General features: G+C 47.5%; 1 protein-coding gene across 1 annotated transcript; it reads left to right on the top strand.

Moving 5' to 3' along the window:
- Positions 1–2061: 2061 nt before the first annotated feature.
- On the top strand, positions 2062–3249 carry LOC119380446 (speckle-type POZ protein). The gene has a single exon (XM_037648985.1). It carries the CDS (start codon positions 2062–2064, stop codon positions 3247–3249), a length of 1188 nt encoding a protein of 395 aa, XP_037504913.1.
- The last annotated feature ends 10488 nt before the right edge of the window (positions 3250–13737 follow it).

Raw genomic sequence — 13737 nt, forward strand, 5'->3', positions numbered from 1 at the left:
CTATATGGGTGAACCGAACTAGGGTCCCTAGAATATCAAGGGACCATAACCGAACGCTTTGCCCACCTAACGTCTCCTTTGAACATGTATACGTGTGCCTCGTTCACATTTTAACGCGATAGCGTTAGAGAGCTCGTGTCGCAGAAATTCCGGTGTCGGCGTCGGCACCGTTGGTTGTGAGCGAAAAATCATCCGTGAGCGAAAAATCGAGAAAGTAGCAAATAAAATAAACGATAAAATCCTCGGTCCCAATGAGGATCGAACCCGGGCCGTTCGCGTGGCAAGCAGGTGTCTTACCACAAAGCCACGATGTTACCTGCAGCTGCTTCGGAATGTCATGTAGTGAAAGGAGTCTCAACGCATTTTGTTCGGCAGGTGTCACAACGAAAACGAGCTCATACGGCGATTTGTAGGCGCATCGCGAGGCCATCAAACTACGTCGAAAAAGGCCGGGATCATGGAGGAAGGAAAAAGAAAGGAGGGAGCATGACGTCACGCGATTGAAGCCCACCGTGTCGGCCCAACACGTGATCAAAACGTTAGAGCGCGCGGTAGGTTTTAGTACTACCGGTGGGGTTCTGTTTTTGAACCGCCGGCTGGTCTGCGCCATGGAGTTTTTCCTTCCTCCATGGTCTGCGCCGAACAAGCGCGCTTCGATTAAAAGCAACCGGGCGCCATAGCCCGAAGTCTCGGCAAACCTCATTTCTTGCGTGATCATGACGCAAAGGTCACGTGTTGGGCCGACACTGCTTCAAAACGGGTTGGCTTGGCAAGGCTGGCTGCGTGACGTCATGCTCCCTCCTTTCTTTTTCCTTCCTCCATGGCCGGGATAGTGCAGCTAGTGCAGCCATCGCCGATAAATACACACATGAACTTTCAAACAGCTCTAAAAATGGACAACTATGTCCATCTAGCGGAAAACATATCAAGCCAACGCAGCAAACGCTAGATAATGTGCTGCCATCTGTGAGGCATTGTGAGAAATATGTCTCGACTTTTCATGGCATCCGAGAGGGCGGGCGCGCGGCGTATATCTTGGAGGCCATGCGACTCTTGCTTTAGATCGAAAGCCTGTACAATTCGCGCGCGTGCTTGCTTGTGTGTGTGTAACAATACACATTAATAAGTATGCACTTAGTGGTTGAAGTGCGCACTAGGGGCCGGATTTCGCTATCGCGTTCACTCTTAAAGGCGAAGCTTAAGGGTCCCCCAATTTTTTATATAATTACGTGAGTACTTGTCCAGTTTTCAGTATAATTATTACTAATTAGTTATACCTCATTAACGAAAAAATTAGTGAGGGCTACTCCAGTCTACTGGGAACAATATGCACTAGGTTTGCTTCGCATAACGCCGTTCCCCCTTTTTTTAAAATCATGCTGCGTGATAGTTGGGACACCTTGTATATATAGGATAGACGCGGGGAAGTCCGACTTTCTTATTCATGTAAACTTGGCTACATCGCGAATGCATTTATTGTATCGACGCACCAGGGAGCATACAGCACATGTGAAGTAACGTTGAGCAGACGACATGGCCCAGGTGAACACATCTAGATGGGACTTCGCCCTTTCTGGAGTCCTGGAGGTTCTGCAGGGAACTACTGAGAGCGTTATTTTATTCCTAAGAGCGCACGCGCTCGCTCAGCTTGCTCTGTTTTGACATACTTCGTCGTCGTCTTCACCATGCTCTTATTAAGAGCACTCGTAAAACCAACTCTTCGCCGAATTCTCCGTAGTGGGCAAGAGCCATAGTTGCGGAAAATTTCATTAATCTACTAAAGAGCTTCGACCTCTGTAATAATTAGTTTAAAATATAAATATTTCTTTAGGTTATCCATTTGTAACTGAATCATTAGTGCGTTCGAAGCGCCTGATTCTCAGGCTATCCCCTGCTGAGGGCACGTGCCATATAAGGAATTCATCATCGCCCGTGCTCCACGTGGAAGAATCGAACGTCTAGAATACACGATTCCAGCGCAGTTGTAGAACCTTGAGGACGCTGAGCTGGCGCGTGGTCGTCGCGTTCAGAGGCTTTACAACACGCCAACGTGTTGCCAGCATGAACCCAGGAGAGGGCCGACCTTCATCGCGGCGCCTTGCCACTGCTGATCGCGGTGAGGAGTCGTCCAGCAGTCCCCGTCTGTCCACCCCGCCTCCACAGAGCGAAGCCGACATGTTCGTGGCCGACCACTGGTGCGATACTCACGTGAAAGTGATCGTGATGACCTACATGTGGACGATCAGCAACTTCAGCTTCTTCCTGGATGATACGGGGGAAGCGATCAAAAGCTCCACATTTTCTGCGAGGGCTAAGGACAACTTCAAATGGTGCCTTTGCATACGTCCCAACGGAATGGACGAGGAGAGCAAGGACTACTTGTCCGTGCACCTACTGCTAGTGTCCAGCAACAAGAGTGAGCTCCGCGCGAAGTTCAAGTTTTCCATCGTGAACGTCAACCAAGAGGCGACCAATATCATGGAGAGTCGTGGGGCCTTCCCATTTCATCCAGGAAAGGATTGGGGCTTCAGGAAGTTTATCCCAAGAGCCACCTTGTTCGACAACGCCTATGGACTCCTTCCAGACGACACACTTACAATATTCTGCGAGCTTCAAGTTCTTGAAAGCGTTATTAACATCCCTGGACAGAATAACATCGACCAGTTCAAGGTACCAGAATGCCGGTTGTCTGATGATTTTAGGAATCTCTTTGAGAGCCGCGATAAGTTTGGCGATGTCATCATGAACGCCAACGGCCGAGAATTCTATGCACACAAAGCTATTCTTTCAGCTAGGTCCTCTGTATTTGCGGCAATGTTTGAGCAAGATATGGGAGAGAACAAATTGAGCAGAGTAGAGGTCCTAGATATGGATCCCGAGGCACTGCATGAAATGCTGCGATTCATCTACACTGGTCAAACACCCAACCTTGACAGCATGGCTGATGTTCTTCTGGCTGCCGCTGACAAGTATGCTCTGGAACGCTTAAAAATCATGTGTGAGAAGGCACTACACTTGAAACTATCGGCTGAAACAGCAACTGAGGTGCTTATTCTAGCTGACGCGCACAATGCCCTTCATCTCAAGGAGTGTGCCATTGACTTCATCACCAAGTATCCCACGGATGTGATGGAAGAGCTGGATTGGAAGACCATGATACACCGGCAGCCGCACCTGGTCGCTGAGATCTTCGAGGCACTGGCCGCCCAGCTGCCGGTGCCCATAGAGGGCATTTCCGCAAATGCATGAATTTTGGAAGTCCTACACATCGTTACCCATCGCTTCCACGAAACTTTAACAAGATCTGTTGTCGTGGGTTCTTTGGTTGTAAATAAAATTGTCAACACCTCCAGTACATCAATTCACTTGAGCAAAATTAATGTCGAAGCAGCTGGAATGCTCGGCTTGGAATGTTGAGATCGTGACCCTAGTTTTACAAGATGGTTTGCAATTCCGTTCACGTAATAAGGGTCATGACAAGTTTAAGAGCGAGGGGCTTCAGTGCGCAAACAGCGGATCGAATGGGCACCGTGTGATTTGCTGAATTACTTTTAGATGCGAAGCAGCTTTTGCGCTGGGCTGTGTCCGTAGTTCCATTGGCGACCGCCCCACCTAGCATAGCCATCTGAGCGCTCGCTCGCGCCAAGGAGGTCTGCTTCCTCTTGTTCTTCGACCGCCTTGATGATGATACATGCAGAGCACTTTAATGCCCGGGCTGCCGTATGCTGCCCTAGCTTGGCGTAACGCAGACAAAACCATGTGTGCTGGCACGCGCTAGCGCGTTCGGGCCTGCGTAAGGGGCTGCACACTAAACATTTTTACACCCTTAAGGGTGTAAATCGGTTTGTCGCCAGACGGACACCCTTAGGGTGTTATTGACTACACCCTTCAATTAGGGTGTTAATTTAACACCCTAAAGAAAGGGTGTTCAACAAAAATTTTATGGGGTGTTAGGGTGTTAGCTCGTATTAACACCCTTTTGTATGGGTATTGGAAGGGTGTACACGATTCCTTTCGCGTCATGTGTAACGGCGGAAACAGAAGCTTTAGGTGGTCACAAAGGGCGTCATGCATGTGTTCCTGCGGATGTCATTAATTCGGGGTGTACTACCGAATTTGCACAAACGCGTCTCCATGTTGGTTTGGCAAAGGTCGTGTTCACATAAGGAGGGCTTGGTTGGAAAGACACCCCGAATTAGTGAAATCTGCAGTGATCCATGCGTAAGCCTCCTGTGTTCATATGAAGCTTCAAATTCGGTAATCACCCACTTGTGCTGCATAATAAGGATCATGAAATGAAATCAGAAGTAGTACACACATATAAATATGTATATACATCATCATGTACGAGCATATGTACAAAGTAATGCTTAATATGGCTTCCACATCCAGTCAAACTGGTCTGCAAAACATAACACTTGATTTTCAAAAAATATAAAATATTTATTGTATGCTGTGATACAGAAAGGTATGAAAAATTGGGAAAAAACAGGCATGGGTAATGATCAAACGTTTTTTACGTACAACAAAATTCGCGTTATGTGCGCTTTGACAACAAACATAAGCTGATCATGAGGGTGCCTGATACTTGAAAATGATTTGTTAAATTAAAATAATGAATTCCTTATTAAGATGTCTTGAATAGTAAAAAAAATCAAACATTCTTACTGTGCTCGAAAACTAACAGACCTTTGCATTATATCAACACTAAAAATATAATTCAAGCAAACAGATGCCGAAAATCGCCCGTTGTACTAAAAATTGCAAAACTGAAACGGGCGCTTTCATACAGCAAGCCGTTTCATTGTCCTTAACAGAAATTGTTCATGTTTGAGCTCGAGGTAGGGGAAATCTGCAAAACCGCAAGTAGATGCACTTGGACCCACTGGAACACCACTGTCTAGTTGATGCAACATATGGCACCTCTGAAATACCGCTGTCAGTAGATGGAGGACAAGCGATTGCAAGAATGTCACCCTGCATTGAAAAATAAAATGCATTGTGAGTGTACCACTACAGCGCAAACACAATCGTAAACACGTTCCCGTTATTTATTGTGTCCTTGTGAGTTCGAGCACTAACACAACGTGAATACTCACCTACTTCCCCAGACCCGTTCGCTACAGTATATTGTTCGCTACAGTATAATGTCCTGTGCAGTGCAGAAAATTTAGTGCCAGTGTAATGGCATGCATAATTAGTTGCGCAGGGAACAAACGGCAAAGGGAACAAAGCTGATGCTATGGGCGCTACTGCACTCTTAAAAAAAAGGTTGTAGTACTTACTAACTTCGGTTTACTAACTACTTGTCACATATGTTACTACCCTGTTAGTAAGTGCGGTTAGTAACAGGGAGGTTAGTAACCGTTACTACCCTCGCCGTTACAAACGCACTTGTAGAGGTTACTACCCTTCTCGTTGCTAGCTAGTAAAATAGGTAGTAACGGTTACTACCAAAAAAAATTAGTAACCGTGATCCTTTCGCATCACGAGTCTCTTGTTTTTATAACGGTCAAATTCGCGAGCATCAACATTGCAGTATATCATTAGGTAATTATGCACAGTATGTCATGAATCAGAACAGCACACATACACAACGACAAGGCTACACGGCACGTATAATTCATAAGCGGTTCCAGGAGTATATATAGCCCTACCTCTGGGGTACGCAGCTGGTGCCGGTGAGCAGCTAGGCTTTAGGAGAAATAGTTTAAGTTACGCAACTATATTTATATAGCGTACAATTTTATTAGGTGCACAAGGTAACGTAGCGTAGGACTTTTAATCAAGTATATTAAGACAATCAATATGTTGTGTGTATTTTGGGTAATATCACCTCAACATTGCCTAATATACAAGACCCAACACGGGGTACTCAGCTTACTAATAGCGTCTCAATGATCTTGAATGAACCCCGTGCTAGTGAATAGGTTGCAAAGAGCTCGTAATAATAACTTCTATGATTGGTTTAACAAGTTCATTTAACAGGTGCATCGCAAAAAGTTAGTAACGGTACGCAAGAGGTAGTAACCGTTGCAACTTTTAAGTGTCTGCTAACGTAGGTAGTAAAAAGGTAGCAAAACGTTAGTAATGGTCCAAGAAAGCTAGTAACAGCTGTTGTTACTATTTGCTCGTGGTTACAAGCTTTTCCCTAACTTTTTTTTAAGAGTGCACGACAGCATAAAATTTCGGGCGACATGCAATCAGACTCAAATATCAATTCCTCTAAAAATGTCGGCCGTACAAATTATATGTCTTCAAGCCATGATCAAAAAAAGTGAATACGAGAAGGGTTTGAGAAAATATATTAAAAACTTTCAGTGAGTGAATGCATGTTTTTGCAGCACTGTGAAGGGTTATAAGCAAAGTAGCTTTTTGTTACTAACTCGAGTTAGTAACTTGGCTGTTTGGGTAGTAACAACACGCCTGTTGCTTTCGAGTTTGTAAATGGTTAGTAACTGTCTCAGAGAGTTAGTAACAGTGGCTGTTACTAACATTTTCCTTCCAGTTACCTTTCTACGAACTTTTTTTTAAGAGTGTGGTCTCCCTGTGCATTAAAAAAAGAAGGCGCACACAGTGGTGAACCTTTTCTACAGCTGCTTCTGTTTTACGAGCTGGAAAAAATTGTTAATATATGGAGCACCTACTAGCTCTGTGATCAACCTAGGCGAAATATTGTGCTGTAATACATGTCATATACGCAACAAATGAAACCAACAGACAATAATAAGCGCTGTCTAACAAAGAAACTAGCCCTCGAACAACTACTTTCCTTTAATAACGATTATAGTTGTGTCTTGATCGGTAGTGCATAGGTGTGTGCATGTATTCAGAATTTCGAATACGAATCGAGTATTTCGATAATATATTAATTATTAGCATATTGGGCTAAAGATGTGAAATCACGCTTTTTGAAATATTCGGACAAATTCGAACAAATGAAGACTTGAGTGCTACGCATTCATGCCTTTCAAGTAAGATATCACTAACACCTAATCGTTCTAAGCCTGCTAAGGTTAAAACGTAATTGCGACGAATCGCCAACCAAGACTATACCCTGTCGTCGTGGCTGGCCATATGCATACCGGTTGGCGCATGCCGCGATCACGATTTGTCGCGGAAAGATTAACCGCGTCCCTCAACTCGTGATATGGCCGACGCCACGCAAAAGGTCTTTTGTCCTTTGGGAAAGCGAAAGGCCTATCAATAAGTCTGACTTCAGCGCGAATGCATGCGGTAACGCCGTTACAGATAAACACCGGAAAGCACGAAAAACGCGGTTACGGCCATCTATGAACTTACCAGTACGGCACAGCCCTATAACCATAAGTGAAGCCATCTGCCACAGCGCTGTTGTATGCGTGCTGGCGGATTAAATAGGTGACGAGCCAAACGCGCCTGGCCGCCATTGGCTGCCACCTTCGTTCCTTGTGATGAACCGCGAAGTACGCGTCCGTCGCGGAAACTAAAACAGCTGGCCCTCGCAAGGCCTTTCGCTTTCCCAAATGACGAAAGGCCTTTTGCGTGGCGTCGGCCATATCAAGGGTTGAGGGACATGGTTAATCTTTCCGCGACAAATCGTGATCGCGGCATTCGCCAACCGGTAGGCATATGGCCAGCCGCTACGACAGGGGCGATTCGTCGCAATTACGTCTTAACCTTAGCAGGCCTGGAACGATTACGTGTTAGTAATATCTTACTTAAACGGGGCACCTGCGCTCTGATAGGAGAGGAGCGGGTGCGAAGAATATTCTACAACAGGGGGTCGGCAACCTGAAGCCCGCGGAGCAGTATTATGTGGCCCCCCGCACAACGTCAGGACTTCTCTCCCCCTCCTCTTTTCACTACCTATCTGAAGACAGACATGGCAGTTCTGACCTCAAATGGGGTTAGACAACAACAAAAATTGCTTGCAGTTGGCATTACAACGGTTGTTTGTAAATTGCAACCTTAGGAGATGCGTGCTAAACACAAACGTGATTTCCATTCCAGTTTTGTACGTTATTGTTCGTTCCACGAATTCGTTTGCTTTGACTGCAAACCGTCCATAACGCTGAGAACATCGACCGTCAAAATAAGTTGCGCCGCGCGCGGTGAGGCCGAAAGGGGAGGATCAACTCAACCGGTTGGAAAACGTGAAACTGCACGTGCCAAAGATCATGATGTGTGTGTATGTGTGTGTGGTGTGTGTGGGGGGGGGGGGGGGGGGGAGCGACACCCGAAACAGCACAATGCAGAGAAAACACGAACAAGCAGCGTTAGCGAGTGTTTCGTTTACGTAAGTTTTTTCATATTTTTCTTGTTTCGTGTGCAGCTTAACACGGGCGTTATGAGTCCCCAAGTAGCCCAACTGTCGACCCTGTTGCATTATATAACATAGGTAGGTGTCCCGCCGCATTGTGCGAGCTCAGGCAGACATTCACTTACATCCGAGTACAGGCACGTAGGCAAGGGGGGGGCCCGGGGGGCCCGGGCCCCCCCCCCCCCGAAATTCGTCCGGCCTTCTATATTCCCGGGCAACTTTTGTTTTATTTTTGCCATGGAAATACTTTCTTTCGAACAATTATGCCTTGGGCCCCCCCCCCCCCCCGAAAAAAAATCCTGGCTACGTGCCTGTCCGAGTATTACACACGCGCTTTGAGGTATAGTGACAAAATGGCTGTGCGCAGCGGTCCACAGCCAAATGTAACATGAAGCGCGTGATAGCCGCTGCATGCCCGACACCGCGGACTGTGCACTTTCGACGCTGAAACGATTCGCTTCACGAAGGCAGAGAAAAAGGCGCGGATTCGAAGCGCGGCCGGCGCGACAGCAAACAAAGAAAGGACGAAAGAGTTCAGGACAACGGGTGCTGCGCCTGCGCGAAATTCGTCGCAGGCGGAAGCGGCCGCCAAGCTTCCCTGTTCCATTTGGCAGTGAACCGCTCTGTACATACAATGACATCTCACGCAAGACACAAACACTAACCACAACAACATAAAAGAGAAAGCAGGTACTCGCCTGGAACATTCGTGATGATAAGATCCCATACTGCCAACAATGGCGTCACAATGGCACGGCTGAATCTCGACGTATCCATTTTCGACAGCGTACAGCCACTTTCGCTGAGAAGACGCATGGCTAACGCACAACGTAGGGGCGACACCATAGATCACACCACGCGCATATCAATCACAGCTGCACAACATATAAGTTAACACATCGCTGTACGCGAACGAAAACCAAACTACACCGCACGACGACGCACAACCACAGCGAAGCGAGAACGAAGCACAGCGCGGCCGGCGCGGCTTCCCTTGGCTTCCAGGCTAAAAGCACCCCACGTGATTCTACGCGCTATCACGTGACTGCCGACTGTTTCCATCGCCAGGAGCGCTAGGAGCAAAGGAGGGAGCGCACAGCCTTGGTATAGTGCCTAGAATATAGTATATTCTAGGCACTATAGCCTTGGCTTCCGAGATGGAAGGTGCGCTATCTCGGAGGCGATAGACGTCAGACTCTGGAGTGGATGGATGGATGGATGCTATGAGCGTCCCCTTTATAACGGGGCGGTGACATGTCTGCCACCAGGCTCGAAGGATAAAAGAAGAAAAAAGAAAACAAACTTCCTTGTTTCATGTTGTCCTAATGCCTTATCTACATTGATTAAATCTATGTTATTATAACAAAAAATATAAATTCACAGTCCATCTCTCTGCCTCTTAAGGCAGAATAACCTTTTTCCCCCAATTATTTATTTTTGTACTTTATCTCTACTTTTCTGCCACCAATACTCTAACCGTCTCTTACTTATTTCTATCGCGGGCGTGTTCAGCTTTCCATTGTTGTCCCTAAAACCCAAGGCTTCATGTAGACTCGTGCCCACACGTATAGCTGGGTGAATATCGCCACATTCAATCAGTGCATGTTCCATCGTTTCCTTAGTTCCCCCGCAGCATGTACATTGTTCTTCTTCGTTACTGAATCTCGCTTTATAACTACGCGTTCTCAGGCAGCCCGACCTTGCTTCAAACAGTAAAGCGCTTCCCCTTGAATTATCATAAAACCTTTCCCTCCTTATTTCGTTTTTTCCTTTTCGGTAGTTACTCAGAGCCGGCTTCTTTTCCATCGCTGCCATCCAATAAGTCTTCTCCGCCTCTCTGACCTTCCGCTTAATGCTCCTTGTTGCCATATCGCCCGCACTGCCAGCCGTATATTTACTGGTGAGCCTCCTAGTTCTTTTTCTCCACTGCGTGTCAACGCTTTTTCTATACAAATACCTGAAAACCTTCTCTGCCCATCTACTCTTCTTCATTTCCTCAGCCTCTCTTCGAATCTCATTTTGCTCTGCGCTTCCCTCACTTCAAAGCCTGTCCATCCCATATCACCCTTCACCGCCTCATTTGTCGTCTTCCCGTGAGCGCCCAAGGCGAGGCGGCCCACCGTCCTTTGATTTACATCCATTCCTGATTGCACCTCTGACTTCATGCACACCACTGAGTTCCCAAATGTAAGCCCCGGAACCATCACACCCTTCCACAGCCCTCGGAGCACCTCGTACCTATTGTATCCCCATAAAGCTCTGTGCTTCATAATTGCAGCATTCCTCTTTCCTTCGCTACCGATGCTTTCTCTTGTACCTCCATATATCTATCTCCCTCATTTACCCATACTCCGAGGTACTTGTACTCGCTTACCCTCGGTATTTTTGGCCCTGTATTAAGACCGTATGGTCTCCGTGATCATTGAATATCATCAATCCACATTTTGTTGCACTAAATCCTAGTCCTAGAGCCTCACACTCCCTTCCGCATATATCTGCCAGTCGCTGTATATCATCTTGACTGTCCGCAAATAAGACAATATCATCAGCATAAAATAGACCTGGAAGCTTCTGCTCAACCATCGCTCCGACCTGTTTGTGTGACAAATTAAATCCAATGTTGCTACCTTCTAGCGCTTTTTCCATCCTCGCCATGTACAGCATGAATAACAGCGGGGACAAAGGGCATCCCTGTCTCAGCCCCTTGCTAATTTCAACGCTGTCCTTGCTACTTATTCCTTCCCATTCTATACAAACTGTATTTTCTCGGTATATTTCTCTCAAAAGCTGTACACAGTCGTCACCTGTGCCCACTTCCTTCAATCTTGGAAACTCCACACATCTTGGAGTTTCCAAGATGTGTGGCGCCACCTGTTGGAGAAGTATTGAGTAGTGCATAGACCGACTCTCTCGCACAGTTTGCTATGGGACCAGGTGCAACTAGCGAGTGCGAAACAACGATTGAGCTTAATATCGCGTGTGTTTGCGCATTTAGCACTCAGAACGAGAGCTGTGAATTTCTCTCCGCTAGTCGGAGCGCCACCGAACCGTCGTGAAGTGCTTGCTGGATCACTCGCCTGAACGACGGCGAAAACAGCAGCAGACGAGAGCCCTCCGCACGCTACGAAGAAACTCCGCAAAAGACGCACTGTTGCGTTGTGAATTGCCACGGACGTAAAAGACTGAATAACAACGTTCAGTTTTACCGATTTCCATAGTTGTACGAAGAAGAAAGGCGAGAGCGCTGGATACGGGCCGTTGCGAGCGTGTTGGGTAAGCGAAGTACCCGCGTTCTCCACAGTCGGTGGCATGAATGTGTGGCTCTGCTGTTGTTTTGCGTAGCCCTGATGCAAAACCGTGGTAACCTTGACTATGAAGCTCAGCAGAGGCTCTGACCGCGGTGCTTGTCGTGTAACACGAAGTGAGCAGCTAGAGTCAGACTGGAGACGCGTGATACGCACACCGCGACGAGTTGGTCGTCACAACACAGCATCGCGGACGTATGTACGTTTTGAAGGCTCAGAGTTCTGGTTCTAACTAGCTAACACCACGTGCGTCATACAAGTAAATCGCAGAATGTTTGTCGTGACCCCCTTCAGGTTTGTTTCGCCCGTGTCCACCGCGGTTGCCGTAGCTATCTCGGAGGCCACGGTTTTGCCTTTGGTTGTACCCCGCGAAAGTGGACACGCACGTATCCCCATTTGCAGTACATACAAACAGAAGACGACCATTAAGAGACCATTTGAGGATGCGTAATAAAACACTGCAATGCACAGGAAGCGACAGATGAAGTAAGGGAGAATACAACTGAAAAGGCGAACTCACCGGAGCCATTCGCCCCTGATGAACCGAGTTTTCTACCACTGATCGTAAGATGCATAGCTAAGTAAATTTATCGTGTATGTAGGTACTTTATCGCTGTGGCATACGTATATACCCGATTTTAATGCATTTAGGCTCTAGAGAACGGATGTCGGAGGGCTTGCCTCGAACTCGGTGTCGTGTGATGCTCGCTTGTACTTGCGAGTTGCAGCGCGCGGGGATAACTAAAACTTATTTTGCATTGTACTCGCGGTTCGCTTTGATCAGCTTCCTTTGTTTCTGAAGCGTGGATTGGCGGAAGAAGCTTGGAAACCGCGCCTCGACACCAACGAAAGAGGAGGGTTATATTGCGGCCTATGCACATTCGCTTGCGGGCGGCTCTCTTTGCACTACCCAGTTAGTGCCAGGGCTACGATGAGGGCGCTGGTGGCGGTGTTTTTCGCAGCGCCGCCTGGGCAGAGTCTGACGTCTATGGCATAGTTTGTAAGAATGGCAGACTGGGCGTGTTGGTTTAGCATATTTGAAGTGTAAGGCGCGGTAACGACGACGGAGAGTACGCACACGCTTGTGACAGCGCGTGATGGGCATATAAACTGTGCTGTTTCCGAAGTAAACATTGTTGAAAGTGGCGCTCTGTGTGTGTACCTTACGCTTCAAATACGATGTCATAGCGTGCGTAGTTCTCGCTCCCTCCCGCAGTTGCCGTAGTCTTCGTCTTTTCTCACCCTTGAGCAGTGGGATGGGAGTTGGCAGTGCGTGCGCCGTGCCGTGCATTCAGCCATCATTGGGTTCACAGCATATGACTTGCACTTATTATTGTCATGCCGTAAGTTTTACGAGCATCCGCGGTCATGCACGCGCTGCGCTAAATCGGCGCAGCATGTGAGGCGACATGTATACATGGATGGAGTTCGTGGTGTCCTAGGAACTCTCTTATGCAAAGGTGAGCGCAGGGAGGGGGGGGGGTGCGGCCGCTTTCTCAAGTAATCTGTAAGGGGGCGCCAATTCTGCCCCATACATTTACTCTGTCGAACCTCTCGCGTCATCTTGAATGCGCAGGGTTGTGGCTGCGCATGCTCTTCGACAATAATGTCAACGGAGGACCTTCGATGGTGAATACGAAGCACAATTTACCTCCTACCTTTACCCCCGGTGGCCGTCGGGCGAAGCACGCCATCGCTTCATTTTCATTTTTGCATCCATGGCTCATCCATGGTTGGTCTTGTTCCTTTCGGACTTGACAAAGTGCAAAGGGGGGGGGGGTGCTGCAGTGAGACTTGCCCTTCCCCCCCCCCCCCTGATGGAGAAATCTGAGCATGCCTATGTTCTCATTTTCCTCGTTCGGTAGCGAGGTGCTAACATTATTGTTACTCATGTGTGTCCCCTTAAGGTGACATTGATTTCCTTCCGAGTCTTTGCTTACCTTTTCCAAGTGCTTCTGTGCGGAAATAACGTGGAGAAATTGTGCGGCCAGTTTTTGGCATCGTATATGGAACCGATAATGATTTCCCTGCAGGTTTCCCTTGCATGGATGAGTGGTAAGAATTCGGGTGTCGAAGTGTTAGCTTCCGTAATGTTGACATTAGCTGGCTAATTAGTACCACAAGGCAAGT

Source organism: Rhipicephalus sanguineus, chromosome 1 (assembly GCF_013339695.2).
Source record: "Rhipicephalus sanguineus isolate Rsan-2018 chromosome 1, BIME_Rsan_1.4, whole genome shotgun sequence".
Lineage (NCBI taxonomy): Eukaryota > Metazoa > Arthropoda > Arachnida > Ixodida > Ixodidae > Rhipicephalus > Rhipicephalus sanguineus.

Excerpts from the sequence above, each read along its gene's own strand:
- LOC119380446 (XM_037648985.1), top strand. The coding sequence starts at position 2,062 with ATGAACCCAGGAGAGGGCCGACCTTCATCGCGGCGCCTTGCCACTGCT.